This window comes from Urocitellus parryii, chromosome 5 (genome assembly GCF_045843805.1).
Source record: "Urocitellus parryii isolate mUroPar1 chromosome 5, mUroPar1.hap1, whole genome shotgun sequence".
NCBI lineage: Eukaryota > Metazoa > Chordata > Mammalia > Rodentia > Sciuridae > Urocitellus > Urocitellus parryii.
Window position 1 is genome coordinate 41,685,218 of NC_135535.1, and position 21,109 is coordinate 41,706,326.

At 36.7% G+C, this 21,109-nt stretch overlaps 1 protein-coding gene and 1 long non-coding RNA gene across 4 annotated transcripts in view; one reads left to right on the forward strand and one right to left on the reverse strand.

The window, feature by feature from the left end:
- Window positions 1-226: 226 nt before the first annotated feature.
- On the reverse strand, window positions 227-8,616 carry LOC113188594 (uncharacterized). Its single transcript, XR_013343592.1, has 3 exons — window positions 8,371-8,616; window positions 6,434-6,527; window positions 227-386 (listed from the first exon to the last, which is right to left on the reverse strand). It is a non-coding gene; the product is annotated as an uncharacterized LOC113188594 (long non-coding RNA).
- The window catches only part of Nap1l1 (nucleosome assembly protein 1 like 1), a 35,930-nt gene continuing 22,802 nt past the window's right edge, over window positions 7,982-21,109 (forward strand). For 2 of the 3 annotated variants that reach the window (XM_077798294.1, XM_077798295.1), the window contains exons 1-2: window positions 7,982-8,133; window positions 18,138-18,174. In XM_077798294.1, coding sequence (XP_077654420.1) covers window positions 18,158-18,174 — 17 coding nt within the window. In that variant the 5' untranslated portion in view covers window positions 7,982-8,133; window positions 18,138-18,157. Of the gene's footprint in view, window positions 8,134-18,137; window positions 18,175-21,109 lie in introns of those variants that run through there. The other variant, XM_077798296.1, reaches the window with a different exon arrangement.

A 21,109-nucleotide genomic window follows, 5' to 3' on the forward strand; every position in this document is an offset into this window, starting at 1 on the left:
TCATAAAGGGTATCAAAGATGGCTACTAATTTCTTAAATAATGCTGAGTCATGGGATTTTTGTTTAGTTAGGTCATCAGTTTAGCATTAACAAAAACACCAAACCAATAAAAAAATCTAATTTCTTTTTTTTGGGGGGGTACTGGGGATTGAACTCAGGGGTATTTGACCACTGAGCCACATCCCCAGCCCTATTTTGTATTTTATTAGAGACAGGGTCTCACTGACTTGCTTAGTGCCTCACAATTGCTGAAGCTGGCTTTGAACTTTTGATCCTCCTGCCTCAGCCTCCTGAACCGCTGGTATTACAGGCATGTGCCACCATAGCCGGCAAAAAATCTAACTTCTTAATGGTTCAGTAAAAGCAGGTAGGTTCAGTCCTTAGACCTAGGAAAAAAAAGAAAGTAGCCAACACTGAATGTCGTATGTGGTATGCATTTTGTTGTCTTCCAAAATGTTATTAGGTAAATAGCATATAATTTTTACTTATTCAGAATGAGATTCAGAAAGATTAGATTATTCATTCAGGTTTAGTCAGGTAGGAAGTGGAGGACTATGGGATTTCAATCTCTACCAGCTGGCTTCCAAAGCATCTTCTTATAAAATGTAAATATTCAGAAAAATAATCTGATTTTCCTATTTAAAAGTACTGAAATAGTAGTTTCATCCCAAATAATAACTGTATCACAATTCATTTGTTGAAATATCTCATTTGATCCTCTAGGTGGTATACAGGCAAGACTTGCTAAACTGGTTTGACAGTGAGACTACTAGGATAGGAAGAGTGGGTTGGTAACATTGTTGTAGCCATGTTCTACCTTCTCCTGAATCTTTTTTTTTTTTTTGAGTGGGGGGGGGGCGGCTATTTCATTGTTGCCTCTACTCAAAGAATTAATTTTAATTATTTTATCTCATTTAACCATAAACCTCTGAGGCATAGCCTCCCAGATTAGTATGAAAATCACTGTTCTAAAATCACAAGGATTTGTCTGGAGCACAGGTTTAGTTCTGTACTAGCCATGGGAATGTGACCCTGGGGATAAAAGAAACTGTACTTTAAAGGAGATGAGGCATAGGGAGTGCTACCAAACCTCCTCCATGTCCCTGGTGTTAAGGACTTCCTCAACCAGTAAAACCTGCTTTAATTTTCCCCTCTCAATTGTTTAACTCTAGGGCAGATGGAGTAAGTGATTGGGGAGTTTGGGGAAAAGAACTGGGCAGGCAAAGCCCAGTCTCTTTTTGGGTTCCTTTTTCTTCAGAACCATTCTACATTCTGCCTTACCAGGATAGCGATGGGCTTGTATTAGTAAGAGAAGTCTTAGCAAGTCCAGCCCTCTGCACCTATAAAGCCATGTTCTCCAACCTGCCTTTTCTGTAAGAAAGATGATAATTGGATCTCTATTTGTCTGCCTCCTGATTGCTCTCTCAACTGGTTCCAAACTCAGGGAAAATGGACTTTATGTACTGGTTACCTTGGAACTCGAGAAGATAGTTTTTTGTTCACATGTTGTTTGTTTTTATTTTTTAACCTTCCTTGCTGATAGAAGTGTCTTAAATTAACTATAAAGTTGTATCTAAGTTACAAATAAATTTTGATGTGTGAGTCAAGTGTTAACCTGTGGATGTGAAAATTTTTTCTATGCAATTATACACCTAAATAGGTATTACTTTCTCACAAAAATCAGTTTTTGTTATAGATGGTTCTGACAAATTTCGGTATTTTGGACATTTCAAAATGCCCTAAGAGAAATGGAATGATAATTGTTATGCTAATAAGATGTCACTAAAGTAGGAAAAATGGAACTAAAATACTTTTAAATTTCGAGTCATCAAAGTAATTAGCAGTAAAATGTGTTAGCTGAATTTTAGATACAAGAAAGTCATAAAAATTTGTTCTTTGAACTCCTACTATTTCTTCTCAACTAAGGAAGACCCATTCCCCTTCCTCATTTGCATCTCAAACACTGCTGTCCTTTACTATCCTCTTACTCCAGGTCTTCCCTCCTGGCTCTTCCTGTGTTGTTAATGATATAAATGCTGGGCTCCTGGTCCTCATATTTGTCTCTTAATTGAAACCTTTTCCATGGGCAGCTTCATCAACTATGTGCTGAAGATTTCTAGATCTCTCCTTTACTCCCAAATTATTTACCTGAATCACATATTCGGTTTCTAATTGCTAGAGACTTGGCTTCTAACTGCAAATGCAACATGCCCAGAATTGAACTCATTTTATGCACTCTATCTTCCAAATTGGAAGATTCATATCAAAATCTGCTTTTCCAACTTTTCTTTAAAACTTGGAAAATCTGATAATATTGACTCTGTGACTACAATTGGATCTGAGGAGTAGCTACCCCCTTAAAAAGAGGCCTATGGGATTGGGGATGTGCCATGTAGTAGAGCACTTGCCTAACATGGGTAAAGCCCTAGGTTCAATCCCTCACATCCTGTTGTTCACAATGTTTACCAATTCCCACTATTGTACACACCTGATTGAATTCTCAGTATGTTTCCAGTCTGGCCCTGTAGATGTTAGGGTTTGTGATCACCTGTCTAGGCCATACTAGACCATTTGTTGAATTAAGAAATGAATCAAAACAAAAACAAGTAGTATCATTCCTTTCTGTTAAGACTGAAATTACTGGATTTTACTGAATCCACAAGTTACTAAAACCGATTACAACTTTGTGTAAGTTACTAAGCCTTTCTGTTCCTCAGTTAATTATCTATAAATAAAGATATTACTAGTAACTACTTCACAGGGTTATTGTGAGAGCTAAAATATATAGGTGACAGAACAGTGTCCAGCACGTAGTAAACTATGGTGTTTGTGGCTTCAACTTCTACTGTTTTAGTTACTGTTTTATGGATTTTTTAAAAACATACCTCCCCCAAATATTTCTAAAAGAGATGATTTCATAAGATTTAAAAACTTAAGAGTTAACCTGGCTCATCCAGGTTAACTCTTAAGTTTTTAAGAATACATCTTTAATTGTGTGAAATTTTCATTACTAAGAAGTGAAAAACCTAGTTATTGAAAGAAAAATGAAGACTGGCATGGTGGCTCACACCTGTAATCCCAGCTATTTGGGAGGCTAAGGCAAGAGGATCATAAGTTCAAGGCCAACCTAGGCAACTTAGACTCTCAGAATAAAAGATAAAAAGGATTGGGGATAGTTCAGTGGTTACTCTTAGTTTCAATCCTTAGAACTGCTAAATAAATAGTGATACTTCTAACAAAGGTGAGGTCTTGACACCTGAAAGTATGAGGATGAATAGACCCAAAATGGATTGATAGACACTTGATACCAACTCCTTTCATGATGACTTGGCCAAAGTTTGTCTGTGTGAAATTCATGCCCAGGTAACGGCAGGCATCATTATTTGTGCAGTTCTGTGTTTTCCACATGACCTTGAACAGCTAGATCCCATCTTCTTCCCTATGGCTGGAGTTGTTGTTGTGTATGTGTGTGTGTGTGTGGGAGGGGTGCTGACCAGGAAAGCCTGATCTATTGTCGCAAAATATATTCTTATTTCTCTTTCAATATTTGTTTTCAGTGTCACTTCTGCACAGTCTTCTCTGATGGCCTGACCCTTATTTTAAGCAATTACACTGAGTTATAATGCTTGTTTACATCACATGCTCATTTCTCTTGAAATGAATTCCTTGAATCCTAGGACTACATCTTATCCATTTAAATGGAAAGGATGTTGTTGCATGCAGAGGTTCTGATGCTAAGATCCTTGTAATTCAGTCTGGCTCTGCCACTAACAGGCCGTGTGAACTTCAATTTCCTCATCTATGATAAAGAGATAGTAAGAGAATATTTATGCAATGATTTTTATATCATTATGAACTCATGAATATTTGTTTACTTCTTTGGGTTATAATCCAACATTATTATTATTTTGTTGATGAAACTGCTCCAGCTCTTTCAGATGGCTCCTGTGTCCTTTTGACAAGCTTCCATCTCTCTCTCCTCTCTTTCTTCTCGCCCTAATTTTTTGTTTCTAAAATGTTCCAGACTCACCTGGTATTTTCCCCCCTTTAACTGGCAAATGGTATTTAGAAGACAAGATTTATGTGCTGAGTATGCTTCTTGTTATGAGTGTACCACTGCTTCTAGGCTTAGTGGACAGAACTAGGAAATGGGTATAGGTTTATTAAGTTATATATAGATACATATCTCTATCACTCCAACAATCATCTATCTGTCTATAAACATAAATTTGTACTAATATCTCTGACTCAATCTAGTACCACAGGGTACCCCTGTATATTTGTGACATTTTCTAGGATAGTGAAGGGCCTGGCTCCCGATATCTACAATTGTTGACTTATTTGCTTGACCCTAATACTATGGGTTGAATTATGCCACCCTAAAACTCATGTATTGAAATCCTAATCCCCAGTACCTCATAATTTGACTTCATTTGGAGATAGAGTCTTTATTATAGAGATAACCTAGTTAAAATGAGATAATTATAGATGGGCCCTAATCCTACTGATATCCTTATCAAAAAGAGGAATTCTGACACAGACACACATATAAAGGGAAAAGATGACCATCTACCAGCCAAGGAGGGAGACCTGATACAGATCCTTCCCTCATAGCCCCCTGAAGGGACCAAATAGTTGTTCACAACTAGATTTCAGATTTCTCGCCTCTAGATCTATGCAAAAAATAAATTACAGTTGCTTAAGTCCCCAGTTTAGTATTTTGTTATAGTAGCCCTAGCAAACCAATACAGATGTCCTAGTATACCTATAAAGTTAATTCATATTTTCTAATGCTTACCTAATGAGATATTTACCAACTATAATAGGATGTTTACATATAGCTCTTTTTGCCTCTATCCAATGAACATCCAAACTTTATTTTCCAAAGTCAACTTCCTTTTCACTTACCCCTTCAATAAAATATACATTTGTAATATACTTAATTTGTCAGTCTATTTCCATCCTATAATTCTCCAATATCTGGTTGATTTTTTAAAATTCCAAAACAGCTAATAGATTTTGACAAACATATAAAGTTATGTTCTCTACTACCTACAGAATATGAAACAATTTCATTACTTTAAAAAGTCCCTTCTGCAACCCTTCTGGAATCAGTTCTTCACCTCTCCCCCAACCTCTGCCAATAGAAAGTTTTCTATCCCTAGAGGTTTGCCTTTTCCATGTATTATATAAACAAAATCATAATATATAGACTGGCTTCTTTCACTTAGCAAAACTTAATTGAGATTCATCCATGTTGTTGAGTGAATTAGTATCTCATTCCTTTTAATTGTTGATTAGTATCCCATGGTATGGATATACTACTGCTTATCAATTTACCTGTAGAAAGACATTTTCATTTTTTATTTTGGCAGTTAGGAATAAAACTGCTATCAACATTCATGTCCTGTTATTATTGTTTCGTATTGTATGTGTGTATGTGTGTGTGTGTGTGTGTGTGTGTGTGTGTGTGTGTATACATCTTTTCAACTCACTTGGTTAGGAGTAAAATTATTGGTTCACATGGTGAATGTATATTCAACTTCATAAGAAACTGCCAAACTGTCTTCTAAAGTGACTGGATTATTTTGCATTTCCCCCTGTAATGAATTAGAGTTCCCATTGTATTACGTCTTTTCCAGCATTTTGTACCAGTAAGCTTTTTTCCCTCAATTTGAGCAATTCATTTTAAAGATTCATCTGTGTAGTATTAACCATTTTACATTCAGTTTTCTGATACTTAATACTATATGATGTACATCCACCACATTTTACTATCAATTCTCCCAATAATGTGCACTCTAATCATCTTCAAATTACATCATATAACTTGTTTTTGTAATTCATTATGATCTCAAAGATGTTCATTTTTTACCTTTTGGTACTGGTCATTGAACCCAGGACTTTATACATGCTAAGTACACATTCTAATACTGAGCTACACCCCAAGCCCCTAACCTTCTTTTTTATTAACAAGTTGCTAATTAGCCATGAAATTGGTGAGGCTTCCTGGAATGAGATAACATTCCAGGCTAACATCTCAATTTTATCTCAGAAATTCTATCACTATAAAGGTTATGGAAAGTTTAGTTCATTTTAATATGCTAATTATCTTGCATTGGGCATAGCTTTAATTAGAATATAACACTTTTTTTGAGGGGTGGGGGGGTGAGTACCAGGATTGAACACAGGGGCACTAGGCCACTGAGCTATATCCCCAGCCCTGTTCTATATTTTATTTAGAGACTGGATCTTACTAGGTTGCTTAGTGATTCGTTGTTTCTGAGGCTGGCTTTGAACTCTCCATCCTCCTGCCTCAGCCTCCTGAGCCACTGGGATTACAGGCAAGTGCCACCACTCCCAACAGAATGTAACACTCTTGAGGCTCCTATTGAAATGAGTCAGTGCCATATACTATTGAGCATGGGTCTACCTTGTTCATGTATAGTGGGTTCTTCCTGAAGTGCCATTATCCATGCCATCACAATCTTTGTTGGCTTTATATCAATATTGAGTAGGGAAGAAGTCTAGAAAAACAAGAGAATCATGCATGAAAAACTAAAAGAAACAAGTAAACCAAGGCATCTGTAGATCAGGGAAAAGAACCAATTTCATTAAGATTGGGGGGTACCCAGAAAAAGCTGGGTACTTTAATGGAACACATAATTACTAAATGTGAGGATTCATATAGAAGATTCTAGGCAGTTTGAAGCAACATTTAGAGAAGAGGTTCTCAAACTTTTCCCTTTACACTCTTAAAAATTGAGAATTCCAAAGAACTGTTATGTGCATTGTAATTATATTTATCATATTAGAAATTAACATTTAGAAAATTTGAAGTTTTTCAATTCAAAACAATAATAAAGCAATCAATGGCAACAAGGAAAAATCTTCTGTATGAAATACAACAACAAAACGAGTGGCATTGTTGTTTCACATTTCTGTAAAGCTCTTTCATATATGGTTTTACAACAGATGACTGGATTCTCCTGTCTGCTTCTATTTCAATGTTTCCTTGTCACATGTCGGGGAGCCTCTGGAAAACTCTGCCATAGGCTTGAGAGAGTATGAGTGTAAATGGTAAACAATGTCCTATGAATACTGTTTACCAATGTCCTAGTATTATTATAGAAATAGTTCTGACCGTCCTCTTTGAAGGACCTGGGGACACTCAGTCAACACTTTGAGAATCACTGAAAGTTACTATTAGACAATCCAATGTCAACTGAAAATTAGCCAAGAGGTTTCCTAAGTTAGGATTTACATAGGGTTTACTTTTTTTAGAAAGATGACACAGCGGACATACTGAATGGTCTCATTATAAAGTAAGCTGAGAACACAGAAAACATGCCAATTTCATCCATCAAATGATAAGCAGAAATAAGGGACTGCTCATTAGGTAAGAGAGATAGACGAAGGGCACCCCTAGAAGGCGTGGACACACTCTAAGGACAAGTAAAACCGGCAGAAGATGCCGCCAAAGTAGTCAGGAGGAAAGAACGGTAGTTCTTAGGTGAGGAAGGAAAATGGTTTCCAGAGGCCTGGGAGTTGAAGGAATTAGGCCAGGACAGGCATGGGAACCAAGAAGGGATCAACGTCAAGGGCAGCGCGAGCGCAGCGTTGGGCTGCTGGCCACCATCCTCATTGCCTACACTCCCTCGCCCCCCAAGGTGGGCCAGGGGTAAGACTGGAGGGTCAGGGCCCTGCCCGACTACGAATGGGGTTACGGTTTCTTTTTCAGCGAAGCCAGGAGAGAAAAGAGATGGCGGGGTGCTCAATAGAGGGAGGCGGATAGACCGTGGCGGGAACCCGAGGAGCCCAAGCTGGACGCCGAGGAAGAGCCCACCACGCTGGTTGGAGACCTCCGCAGAAGAAGGACAGTTCTGTTACTAGGCAACCAGGCCCGGGCCCGCCTCCCGCCCGTGTTGCCAGGAGACGACGAGGCCTGGGGGAGGGCGGCGGAGCGGGCCCTACGTGCTGACGCTAATTGTATATGAGCGCGAGCGGCGGGCTCTCGGGTCTTTTTTAGCGCCATCTGCTCTCGGCGCCGCCTCCTGCTCCTCCCGTCTCCGCTGCCTCCCTGAGTCACTGCCTGCGCAGCTCCGATCGCCTGGCTCCCCGTACTAGCTGCCGGTAACGGATGGGTGCCTGAAAGGGAACGGGGAACGTGGAGTTGGTCGGGCGGCCTTCACGGAGGGGAGGGACGGTGGAGCGAGAGCAGTGGCTGCTGGCTGCCCTGGGCCTCCGGGTGGTCCGGTGAGGCCGGAGTGGTCTGCGGAGTCTGGACACGGCAGCCTGAGAGGGGCCCAGGACCGACCGGTGCTTTTTTCAGGGGCCGCTGAGGAGACGCGGGGGGTCGGCGCGCCCTACCGTGCCTAAGGTTTCTCGGGGCCCCACCGGCTTCTGCGCGCGGACGGGAGCGAGGCCGCGGCGACGCCCGGGTATTTTAGAGGAGTCGGCTGCCGCGCGGCGAGGAGCGGGAGGCGCTGGGAATGCGGGCCTGGCCAGTGTGGAGCCCGCCACCTCGACGCCTCTGTCTTTCCCCCCCAAAGTAATACCCCGAGGGAGGCCGCTGGGGGATGGAAAGAACCGGGAAGGCTGCGAATTCCGACGGGAGGGAGGGAGGGGCCGCTGAGGGACCAGGCCCGAGGCAGGGGGGCGGGGAGGCTGCGGGGCTCTCCGCCCACTGGGGGCGGTGGCCGCGCGGGGCGGGGAAACCCCCGGCGGCTTCCTTCGACACGTGGTGAGGGGGCTGCGTGGCCGCCTCCTGGCCAAGATTGGAGACCCTTGCAGCGGGTGCGAGTGTGTGTGGGGGGGTGCTATTCTTACTTTCAGTGAAAGTTGTAGAGTTGGTGGGGTATGAAAAGGAATGATGAGCTCATAAGTCCCCGTCCCCTGGGTTTCCAACTCTTAACTGCTTCTCGTTGGTCTTAAATCTTTTTATTGGTACAGAGGAAATTTCGAATGTTAGCTAATACACTGCCAGGATTTTAAAGAATTAATGCGTGTAAAGCGCTTATTTTAGCTGTTATTAACAAAAGATAGTATTGTGTGTCCCAGATACAGTTAGAACTTAAGATGGGAAGGTGGGTGTCTACACCCACCTTTGTTTTTGAGTAGTGGGGAAGGGGAAGGATTGATCCTCATCTGTCTAAACCTTCAAACGTTTCTAAGACGATAAAGGGTTTGGCTTGTTATAGTTTAGATTCTCACAGGCTTTCCGACATTATTTCCTTTAATGAGGTTCCCAGAATAGGATAGTTCACTAGCTATTTTTAAGGTGAATGGGGTGGCGGGTTAATATAAACTGACCAACCCAAGTGAGTACCTGCTACCTTGTCAATGTGCCCCATTTCAGTAAAAATCTCTTGGCAATTAAAGGAGGTGGCCACTGAGGTCCTGTGGGGGAGGGCTAGTACAAAGGATCACTCAAGCAGGCACAGGCTGTCCTCAAGGAGTCCCTGGTTTAAACTATTACTGGTCTGATGAGTTCCAGAAACACTATACTTTGAAAATCTCAGAATTTAAATCGGTTGAAAATTTTCAGGAGAGGTGTAAAAGAAAATTTGCTATTTTTGAAAATACCATCAAAACATCTTTTGAAAGTAGTGTCTGTGTCCTCTTTTTTTTTTTATTTTTGCATGCTGGGGATTGAACCCAGGTTTTTGTGCATGGTAGGCAAGAGTTCCACCCCTGAGCTACACCCCCAGCCCATGTCCTGTTTTCTTGTCAGCTTAGATTAATGCTCCTTATCTTAGAAGTAATAGTTCTACCTTTAGATAAGAGAAAAATCATACACATATATGTAATTTATTTAAAACTGGAGGAAATGAGGTTTTCAGTGGTCTTTAGGGATTTTAGTGTCTCAAGCTTGTTTGAAGTTGCTAAAGTGGAAATACATGTTCTAAATCCAAACCGTGCAGTTGTACTTTTAAGACTGGAGCTAACATAAGCAGGTGTACTTAGAAGACTTAATCTTTTGTGATTTTAAAATGTTCTTTTCAAGCCAGTGGTTGGTTAAAGTAATGAAATGAGAAACTTCACCATACTTGTGTGCAAATCTTTGTAAATTTTATCTATTGTGAAATATCTGCTTTTTATATTATACCCATTAATTGAACGAATTACTAAGTTAATACTAAATGAGGCACATGACTGTCCTTACATAAGTTTTTTTTTTTTTTTTGATACACTCTTAGCAGAAGTAATGTGATCTAAATGCCATAACTTATTTTATTATTCAATTTGCCCATATTGGCCCCAGGTGATTAATTTGATTGTAAATTCTTAAAATATTTCAAAACAAGTGGTCTTTCTATAGAAGGGGCTAAAAGAAGCAGAATGCTTGATTTATAAAGGTCTGAGGATGTCAAAACAAAATTTTGTTACTTTAGTATTTTGCTTGGTTGTAAATTCTCAATATAATTAAAAGATTAAAGAATGAGCCCCTCATTTTCTCCAGTATAGAAATAATAATGATCAATTTATTTGGAGTCTTAAGGTTTAATCAAACCTGAAATCATTTGTAGTCTTGGCTAATACTTTTTTTTTTTTTTTTTTTTATTGGTCGTTCATAACATTACATAGTTCTTAATACATCATATTACACGGTTTGATTCACGTGGATTATGAACTCCCCCTTTTACCCCGTATACAAATTGGCTAATACTTTGAGTAAATATTTAAGTCCCATTTAAACTCATTTCATCTGAATAAGAGTGGTGGTTAGAAGGTGGGAATAGTTGCTTTACACCTCTCTTTGTTAAGTTTTTCAGTGCATCAACAGCATTAGAGCACATTACTGGTGTCATGGAAAGTGGCTTCTGTACCTTCCTTGAGTTACCAATTCTGCCATTTATTGCTGCCTATTTGAATACTTTGCTTGCTGCAAAGTTTGTGCCTGTTGATAGCCACCCTCTCCCCCAACGTGGCCTGTGATAATCATTTTTTAAAATAAAGTAAGAATACAAAAGTACAATGGAAAAATAATAAAACAGCAGTTACAGGGTGATTATTCAAGCCTTGTTTTAAAATTCTTTTATGAGTATTTCACATTTGATGCTCTTAAAGGTAGGTAGGTAGTATTAATATTTTAACAAGGAAACAGTATGTCATGGTTAAAGAAACTATCCAGGGTTACATAACTGAGCAATGATGACTTAAAATGAGGTGATTTTTGTAGTGGTTTTTGAAGAATGTCCCTTAAACTGTTCTGCTATATTTTGGATTCTACAGTGCTCTAGGGAAAAGCTACAGCATTGTATAGTTATGAGGTGTTCTTCCATGTAGTTGGGCCATATGTACGCAAGTTATGTATGCTGCACGTACACGTAACTTTGGAAGTACCATGAGGATAAATTTTGTAAGTAGGATGAGTTTTGACCAAGTGTCCTGGGTCCTAGGATAAGTGTCCCTGTTATTGGATTAGATGATACTTTATAGATATTTTTGGACAGAAGAGAACAGTGTTCTCATAGGAATTCATTTTGCTTGGGAGTCTAATACAAAGTTCTCGGTTGACTATTGATAGCACTGAAATGAAAAAACTGAGTGTAAAAAAATAAGCTGTTTAAGTTGAGGGGTTGTGTTGTAGCCAAATGCAGTGCTATCTAAAAATTTTTGCTTAAAGTTCATTTGGAATGAGGTCTGAGGTAAAGGGAAAACTATATCCTGGGGTATTATTGTTTCCTTCTTTGGCTTTAAACCATTTTTGTTTTTTAGTGATTGGCTGTTTCATCATGAAGTAGTCATTTTTTGTAAAGGAATAATGATTTAGTTTAGTGAATAATCTATGTAACAGGCTGATTGGAAAGTACCCAGGTTTTTAGAATAGTGGAATGGGCTTTTGTTTTCAAAGTCAGGTTTTAAAACCTAACTACTTCAGGATTGTGTTGCTAAGCAAGGCACTTAATATTTTATTTCCAAAGTAGGAGGAAATCCTATAATTCCTTACAGAGTGGCCAAATGTGTTTTCATAAATGTTGGCTTTCTTCGTATTCATTGATAGTATGGGCAATTTACTCAGAATAAGGATTACCAGAATGGTAAGAAGTTGATAGTAGGTGTCTAGACATCTGATTATTAAAAAGACCACAAAATGATCAGGTTTTGTGGCCTGATTTAGTCAATGGCCTGCCTTCTAATGAAAGATTTTCTTCATATTAGAATTTTCAAGATTAAGATTTATTTTCAGGAATACTGTTTGGAATCACCATGCCTTTCCATTAAGATCTTCTGTACATTATATATTGGATTATAAATTGAACCATTTTGGAAAAAGTGGCCTTTTTATATTTAGTAATACTCTTGAAGTTTGTTTTTTTCTGATGTTAATATATTAGGTTCATACTGAGTTTTGAAACTAGATGATGAATTTCTTATCCATAGAATGACACTGAATTTTCTTGAAGGCAGTCTTAGGAAATTTTTTTTCTTTTGTGTACTGGGGATTGAACCCAGTGGTGCTCTACTACCAAGCTACATCCCCAGCCTCCTTTTTAAAAAAAATTGTGAGAGGGTCTTGCTAAGTCACCAAGAATGGAGTCGATCTGGGTGATTCTCCCACCTCAGTGTCCTAAGTCACTGGGATCAAGGTGTAACCCCAGGCATGGCCTTAGAATCTTTGATAGGAACATTTACTTTTACATTTAATGTAATTACTCTGAAGTTTACAGGAGTATTTTACTTTTCTTTATTTTTTGGTACTGAAAAATTGAACCCAGGGATGTTTTACCACCAACTTCTACCCCAGCCCTTTTTATTTTTTTATTTTGAGACAGGGTCTTCCTACCTTGATTAGGCTGGCCTAGAATTTGGAATCCTCCTGCCTCAGCCTGTGGAGTTGCTGGGATTACTGATGTGCAGTACTGTGCCCAACTTTTCAGGTTTATTTTAAAAGTGTGTGTTTTCATTACTTTATTTTGGAAGTTATATATGCTGTTTTTTAATCTTTTGGTAGTCATTCTGGAAATTACTATTTGCATACTTACCAAACATTGGAGTGCTTATTCACATCACTGACTTCAAATAGTGTGATAATTTTAATGTTTTAACACTCACAATGGTAATTTTATTTCTTTCAAAATCCTTATTTAGCTGGACATGGTGGTGTGTGCCTATAGTCATAGTGCTAGGGAGGCTGAGGCAGGAAGATTGCTTGAGCCCAAGAGTTTTGAGCCTGGGAACCTAATGGGTCCTCATCTCTAAAACAGACACAATCTTCATGTAGATATACACAGATAATCTTTTTTCCTTAATGTATTTTCAAGTATCCATCTGGAATCACTTGCCTTCTATATGAAGATTATACTACAGAATATTTCAGTGATAGTGCTTGGAGGGAGGTATTGTTAAGTGAAGTATTTGCTTTGTTTTCATTCTTATAGATTACTTTGTTTGCATATAGTATTCTAAGATCATCAGTTATTTTCAGAAAGTTGTGAATTCTATTATCTTTTGGTATCTGATATTGAAGAGAAGCCAGCTGTCAGCTATGCCTTTGAAATTAATCTTTTGTGTACTTTCTTAGGTGACTTCTTTGTCTTTGGGATCTTGCTTTTTTACTTATTTATCTAAGTATGGTTTTCTTTTTTATTTATCTTGAGTAGAATTGATAAAACTCCCTGAATCTGTGAATTGGTGTCTGTTTCATCAGTTCTGGAAAGTGCTTAGCTATTAATTTGTTCATGTATTATATCGTATCCTATCTTTTCCTCCTAGAACTTGAAGTTTTTTGTGTTTTTCTTCCCTATGAGAGATTGAACTCAGGTACTTAATTAACCACAGAGCCACATCCTCAGCCCTTTGTATTATTTGGGACAGGATCTCACCAAGTTGCTTAGGGCCTTGCTAAGCTGCTGATAAACTTGGTGATCTTCCTGCCTCAGCCTTTCAAGCCTCTGTTATTACAGGCATGAAATCTTTTTTAGACTTTGTTGTATCCTAAAATGTCTTTTCATTTCAGTACTTCCATTCTTTAGTCTCTTGCTCTGTTTTAGAATAGTTCTTTGCTTTCTTTAGCTCGCTTAATTCTCAATTTTGTTTAATCTACTAAAGGCGACCCTTTTAATTTGATATATTAAATTCTTTTCCAAATCTGCTCTTAACTTAATACATGTCTATTTCTTGCAGATACTGTTTTTTCTTCCTTTCCTCTTTCTTCCTTTCCAATGAACCCATAGTCTTGCACATGCCAGGCAAGCACTTGGTTCCGGAACTATACCTACAGTTCCCGATACTATATTTTTAGACTTAGTAAGACTGGTTGTTTTTTGGCCTTTGTCTACAGTTTGTTTATAGTCTAACTGACAATAATACTTAAGTCTTTGTAGGGCTGGTTTCTGTTGTATTCCTTTAGGTTGTTCTGGTTGCCTTTGGAAATTACTTGTATGAATTATTAAGAGATCTAGAATGCAGGTGCTTTTCACTTACATTTGATAAGCAAGTGCCTGTGAGTATACTGCCAGGATACTTGACGACGCTATCTTGGAGTTTGGAGCAGCAACACAGATGAAATGAATTTGGGCCATTTGTTTAAGAGAGTTGGCTTATAATCTCTGAAGACATAGCACTTTGGGGTTGCTACTTATTTTCAGAAAGTTATTATAAAGATTCCTCATAGGATAGACTCAAAATTTTGATTTCAAATTAAAACCAGAGTTCACATTTGCTGATAATGGCAGTTGACCTCAGGGCAAAAGTATTTTCCTATTTTGCCTTCATTTTTTGACCAGTAGTAATTCTGTATTATATTATTAATGTTTCAGTGCTATTAAGATTTTAATAAATTTGTTCTTTGCTTTTAATTATTTTTTATTGGCAGTATTAATCTGCATAATATAGCTTGTCATTATCAGGAATGAAAAGTTTTTCACAGATTTTGGAGTGCAGTTTTATGTCCAACATTGTTTGATATAATGTTAACCAGATTAAAAAAAAGCAATGTAGGTATTAATATAAACCTGTATTTTTCAGTGTAATCTGATTATCTGAGCCACCTGCCTCAGAAGCTGCAAGGGGTAGGGGTTAAAAATGAAGATTTTGGAGGGGGGGGGCACTCCATTGGACCTATTGGTTTTTTTTCTTCTTTTAACTTTTAATTTTAGGTATACAAGAAATTTGTAAACATAGGTCAGAGAGTTTCTGTATGCCCCTTTCCCATTTTCTCCTAATATTAGTATCTTAAAGTTACCATGGTATATTTGTCAAGACTAAAATAATCTATTTTTTTAAACTATCATCCCTGCTTATTATTTTGGAGAACTGTTCAATGGTATAATTAAAAATGGATTGGATGAAAATAGCATGTGTTCTTTAGAGTTCTTACCAGGTATCAAACTCTGGTTAAAGTTTTAACATGGATTTGTTCCTTGAATTTTTTTTTTTTTGTAATAGGATGAAAACATTTTTAAATGCTGATAAAAATATAAAGCTGTACATATGAGTGGAGTATACTCCTTGAAATAAATTCAATCCAATGAGGGAATTTTTTTTAACTTTTTATATATGATGAAATGAAGCCAGAAGTTGTTTCCCTGTTGATTGCTTCAAAGGTAGTGTAAACCATAATGATTTAACTGAAATTAGGCCCAGTTTTATGAATGTACACAAGCAAAAAATCTAATTTTCCTGAATGGGCAGTTTGGATCTTCATTAAAAAGTTCTATTTCAAAAGTTCAGAATCTAGAGATAGTGCTGAAAACTGGACATTGAAGATAGTTCTGTGAACATGTTAAAATGGCCTAAAAATTTAAATCTGAAATTCTGAGTTTTTTCCCCATATATTTTTCCATATTCCAATTGCTAGGTTTATTAGACAATATGTTAATGTTTCCAACCCAGGAAATTGAAAAATATTACTGATTTAAATAAACTTCTTTATACTGGAAAACCAAGTAATGCAAAATGGAAAAATAAGTTCTCACCATGGTAAATCTCTATATCATGTACTATGACAAGACTGGGATCCTAATTAGAACAAAATGTATTCTATGTTTTTATAGTCAAATTATACTTTATTGTCATATATAACTAAAAAGAAAAAAAAATTTAAAATTCTCATTTCTCATGTTTTATAGTAACTACTTTCAGGTTTCTGATATAGAAAAAAGGTTTTATTTAAGGGGCTGGTGGTGTGGTTCAATCATAGTTATGTGTTTAGCATGTGATCTGGATTCAATTCCTCAGAACCAATAAAATTTATGTAAAGGTTTTGTTTATATTATAAAAGTATGTACATGAATGAGCATACTTATATTTTATTCATGTCCTAATGGGATTTTGCCATATATCTTATACCTTACATTTCCATATCAGCTTTTGAGAATTGCTTCCATTTTCACTATAAAGCATTTCCTTATGTGCATTTCATGCTAATAAATTTATAACATATAAGTTGTGTATATTACTCTGAAGAATAGTGATTGGTAAAAGCATATAAATTTATGTAATGAGTCCCATCTGAAAAGTTGGGAGAGACCTTAGCTTACACTAATGTGTAATTATATACTTGAGACATCTTGGGATAGAAAGAAATAGAACTATATAGGAGTTTGTACAATGAAGAATTATTTAACCAGTTGTTCAAGATGTATAGGATTTGTTCACTGGGGCTTTGGAGGGATCTTGAAGGTGAATATGAAAAACAAGGCCTTAGATGCTCAGTAGTTCTTTTTTTTTAAAGAGAGAAAATTTTAATATTTTTTTTAGTTTTCGGTGGGCATAGCATCTTTGTTTGTATGTGGTGCTGAGGATCGATCCCGGGCCGCACACATGCCAGGCGAGCGTGCTACCACTTGAGCCACATCCCCAGCCCGCTCAGTAGTTCTTTATGGAACATTTTTATAAGTAAATAAGGCTGGAGATGGATATATTTAAACTTTGCTTTTGATATTCCTTTAACCAGGAATAACTGTCCAGAAAAGTACTAGTTTATGAGGACATAACTCAGATTTAAGAAAGAATATTTATTAAATTTTTCCCTGTGTTGAAAGAAAATTCTCAATGATTTGGTAGACACTTAGAATCCCAAATACATTTCTTTGAAGATTCAATATTTTTCTTAATTTTTGAATTCGGTTTCATCAGTAGTTTGCTAAACATTTTGTAGATATATGCTAATTGCCCAGTATCACTGGAGAATTTTGTCAGTACTACTAGGAAATATTTAAGGAAACATTTTTAAACAAAAGGAAGGTATATTAAATATATATTAGGAAGAAATATTTTCTTTATAATTAAAGGACAGATACTAGATCAGTAATACTCCTCAAATATTACCACTTACTTAAAATCAGAACCTTAAATACTCTTAAGTAATATTTAAGCATGCTGTTATGAGAGTAGTTCATCTTATAAGATTTTGTGGAATTAATCCTAAGGCTGAAAGATGAAAACTTGACTTTTTAATGTGGAATTCTGTCTAAACTTGTTTTAGGTTTTTTTTTTTTTCAGTGATCTGGATGACTTAACATTCAGCCATTTTTCACTTAAGTATATAACACATTTACCTTAAGGTTTTCTTCCCTCTCTCAGAAGTATTCTCTAAGCCTTAGGAATTTAAGTCATTTAATCAATCTTTCCAGTAAACTTACTTAGATTTGGTAATCAGAGTGTTAATTAACAGTGTATCAGCATTACCAGGGGAGGTTGTTGCAGGGGATGGTGGGAATGATTGTACATCAGTCATGTGAGATGAGATACAGAAGGTTTGTCTGACATAATAGGGTGGAACCTAGATCTTTACAATTAATGTGTAATCGTTTTAAAGGGCTGATGTGTGATGTAGAGATTACTAAACCTTTATTTTTTTAATACCTCCAGGAGCATAAGTACAATAGGTAGCAAATATTTTTTTAACTTGAATTTGATAAAAAAATAATACTGTTAAAAGTAAAGTGGATTTGTTCAAAGATGTCCTGAATAGCCTAAAAGTTCAGCAAAAATTTAACATTTATGATTAAAAGAATTTGAACAAAAGACTTTGGTAACACTATTCCTTTTACAGCAAATAGGAATTCTTTACTGATGATGTTAATATAATAATTTTTATATCAGATTCTAAAAGCCTACTCTAACATGTTTGTTTTAAGCAATATTCTCCTGAAAAAATATTTTAACACTGATGTTTCTCTCCATAGGTATTTGAAGTTCCTACAACATGGCAGACATTGACAAGTAAGTGGCAAATAGTTGATACTTTTTGAGAGATTTGGCATCACTTTGTATTGTATCGTAGTTAACTTCTGTATACATTATATATATTATGAAAATGTATGGTAATGACTAATGCTTGATACTTGCTATTATGAAAGTTGGGTATAGCACATCAATGAAAAAACACAGTATGTATAATCACTTTCATGGTAAATCATTTGTCAGTGTGTATTCTTAGGAAAGTGCTGAGAACTATAACAGGGCATAAGTACTTGCAGAGTTTTTACCATATGTGTATTTCCCAGAGATTTTCCTACTTTTATTATAATGGGCATATTACAGTGTTTATAAGATGTATATAAAAGGAAGATACACTATAGGTACAAGATGTATATAAAATGTATATATAGAATTTAAACAAAAAGACATAAGCACAAGTTAATTTTAGAACATTACTATTAGAAGCTCCTTTTGCCCTTTCTAACTTGCATTTCCCACCTTTCCTCTTTAGGTATGTAAACACTATCTGGCTTTTGTCTAATTTATTTCTTTGCTTTTCTTTTTAGAGTTTTACTACTGATAAATTATTAATCAATATTTAATTTTGAAGAGCTGAATAGCAAGCCAAACTTAGTTAAGTAAAACAGTATTAACTACTGTTAGTTAAAGGCTCCAAGATAGGACAGTAAAAACAAGAGACTATTTGGGTCATAGTCTGGCTTAAGCTTTTCTGAAGCTTTTCTGGTTTCCATTTTGGGAAAAGCTATAGGGCAAGGTGCTATGCACTTTGAAGTACGTATCTTGGGAAACAGTTTTAAGTTGTGTGGTAGTTTTCTAGTGTGAGTGGATGGATGTCTTGCAGAAATATAATCAGGGAGAATGGAAAAGGATGAGCTGCCCAACATCTGTTGCCTTTGATTTTATAGTAGCTTGCCAGTTCATATAGGTTAAAAAGAACACTTGGGGTTGAGGAAAATGATGGGGTTATTTGTTGCTGTTTTTAGGCATTAGTGCATAGTGGTAGAAGGGCAGATAATTTTACTTCAGGGCCAACAACATGCAAGTACACTGGAGAATTTGAGCAAGTATTCCCATGTCTACGTACTGTCTTTAGCATACAAAAAAAATAGAGGCAGCAGGCTTTTTAATGATATTGTCTCTGAAAGTGATTGTGTCTCAAAGACACTGCTCTCATCTGGATTTCTTAACCCTGGTTGTAAGGTTGTCATACTATCTTCCTGGTGTTTCCATTTCTTTCTCTTTGAGTTTGCTATATTCTACACTTTTTCTTTTCTTATGGTTCTTTAGTACTTTCTTGGAAGAGTACAAGGGAAGTAGATTATTTGATACATGATATGATTGAAAATGACTTCTACTTTATGCTTGATAGTTAGAATTTTAAGGTAGAAATTATTTTTCATCAGAATTTTGAAGGTGCTACTCCATTGTTATTGTTACCTTGCTTGCAGTGTTGTTGTGTTGAAGTTAAAAGTTAATTCTTGATTATTTGCATGTGATATTTTTGAAATAATATTTCTGGAAGCTATTATGGCTTTGGAGTTTTGAAAAATTTCCCATTGTTTTGCTTATTCTATCTCTTTGTGTTAGACAGTCAGTGGTGGACCCTTTCAATCCAGCAGTTCAGTAGCTTTTAGTTCTAAGGAATATTCTTGACCCTTTTTATTCAGTAGCTTTTAGTTCTAAGGAATATTCTTGACCTTTTGGGGGGCTTGTTTCTGTTTTCTCCTTCTGCACATCCTGGTAGATGTCATATGTTTGATAGGTCTTCTAATCACCTCATTTTATTTTTCATCTTAGTTTCTTTGTTCTTTCTGGACAGAACTAAAGAAACCTTGTTTTTCCAGTTTTAGATTTTAAATCTCTATTGTATTTAGTTTCTAAAAGTTCATTTGCTTTTTGTTCCTGGTTTTTTTTTTTTTTAACCATCCTATTCCATTTCATTGATGGTAGTATCTTTTCTCTGGATGTTTCTTCCCTCTGTATAATCTATTTGCTCTTTAATTTTCTTTCACCCATTTGTTTTAGTCTCAATAATGTAAGAGATGTAAGAGATTTCCTCAAATATGAGCTAGTATTTGGTTATCTGCTCATTAAGATTGGCATTAAGTTGAGGGATTAGGGGTAGGGGCAGTGGGAAAGACATTGAAAAGATGATTAGAAAATTTGAAGGTTGGGTAGGAGAGCTTATTGATTTGGAATTTTAAAGTAGCATCATTAGAATGGGTATTTGTTTTGAGAAGCCCCCAATTTCCAGAATCACCCCACCCCCACCCCCCGTCAGTAGTGATTTCTCCGTCTGTAGTGTCTGGGTATAGGCTTGGCTTCCAAGCAGTCATGTATCTTAGGTACTCTAAATTGTGTCTGTCTCCCAGTACCAGTTCAGAAGTTCCATCTTTCAGAGATGAAACTTCCATATTTCTACAAGGGTGGAGTAGAAAATCTAGGGATTTAACTGCTTATTAGTTTTTACCCAGTCCTCTCTTGTTTTAGTCATCTTCAGCCTTAAGCCCTAGTTATAGGAGTATAGTTGATGCTACCAGTTCTTGTTTTTTTGAAAACTCTGTATTTGGGTTGTTCTTAGCTTTTCCCACTGTTTACATTTTAGTTCTCAAGTGAAGTTGATTATCTGTTGTCTGTTTTCTGGTTTCCAGAGTTATGCTGCTATTGTCTCCTTGTCTTTCTGTATGTTGAAACCCTTTTTCATAATGCTAATGGACATTTTGGAGAATTCAGAATTATCATATGAGTTTGTGCAGTACTACCTTATTAACCTGGGAGCCCTCAGTTTGTAAATTTTTAGAAAAATAGTAAATTGGTTATGGTGCCTTGATTTCTTTCTCCCCTATTATTTAATTTTAGATACCTCTTAGCCCTCAGTGACTGAGAGAAAGGGCATTTTGTTCTTTAAAGTAGGAGTCAGTGAGCTTTTCTCTGT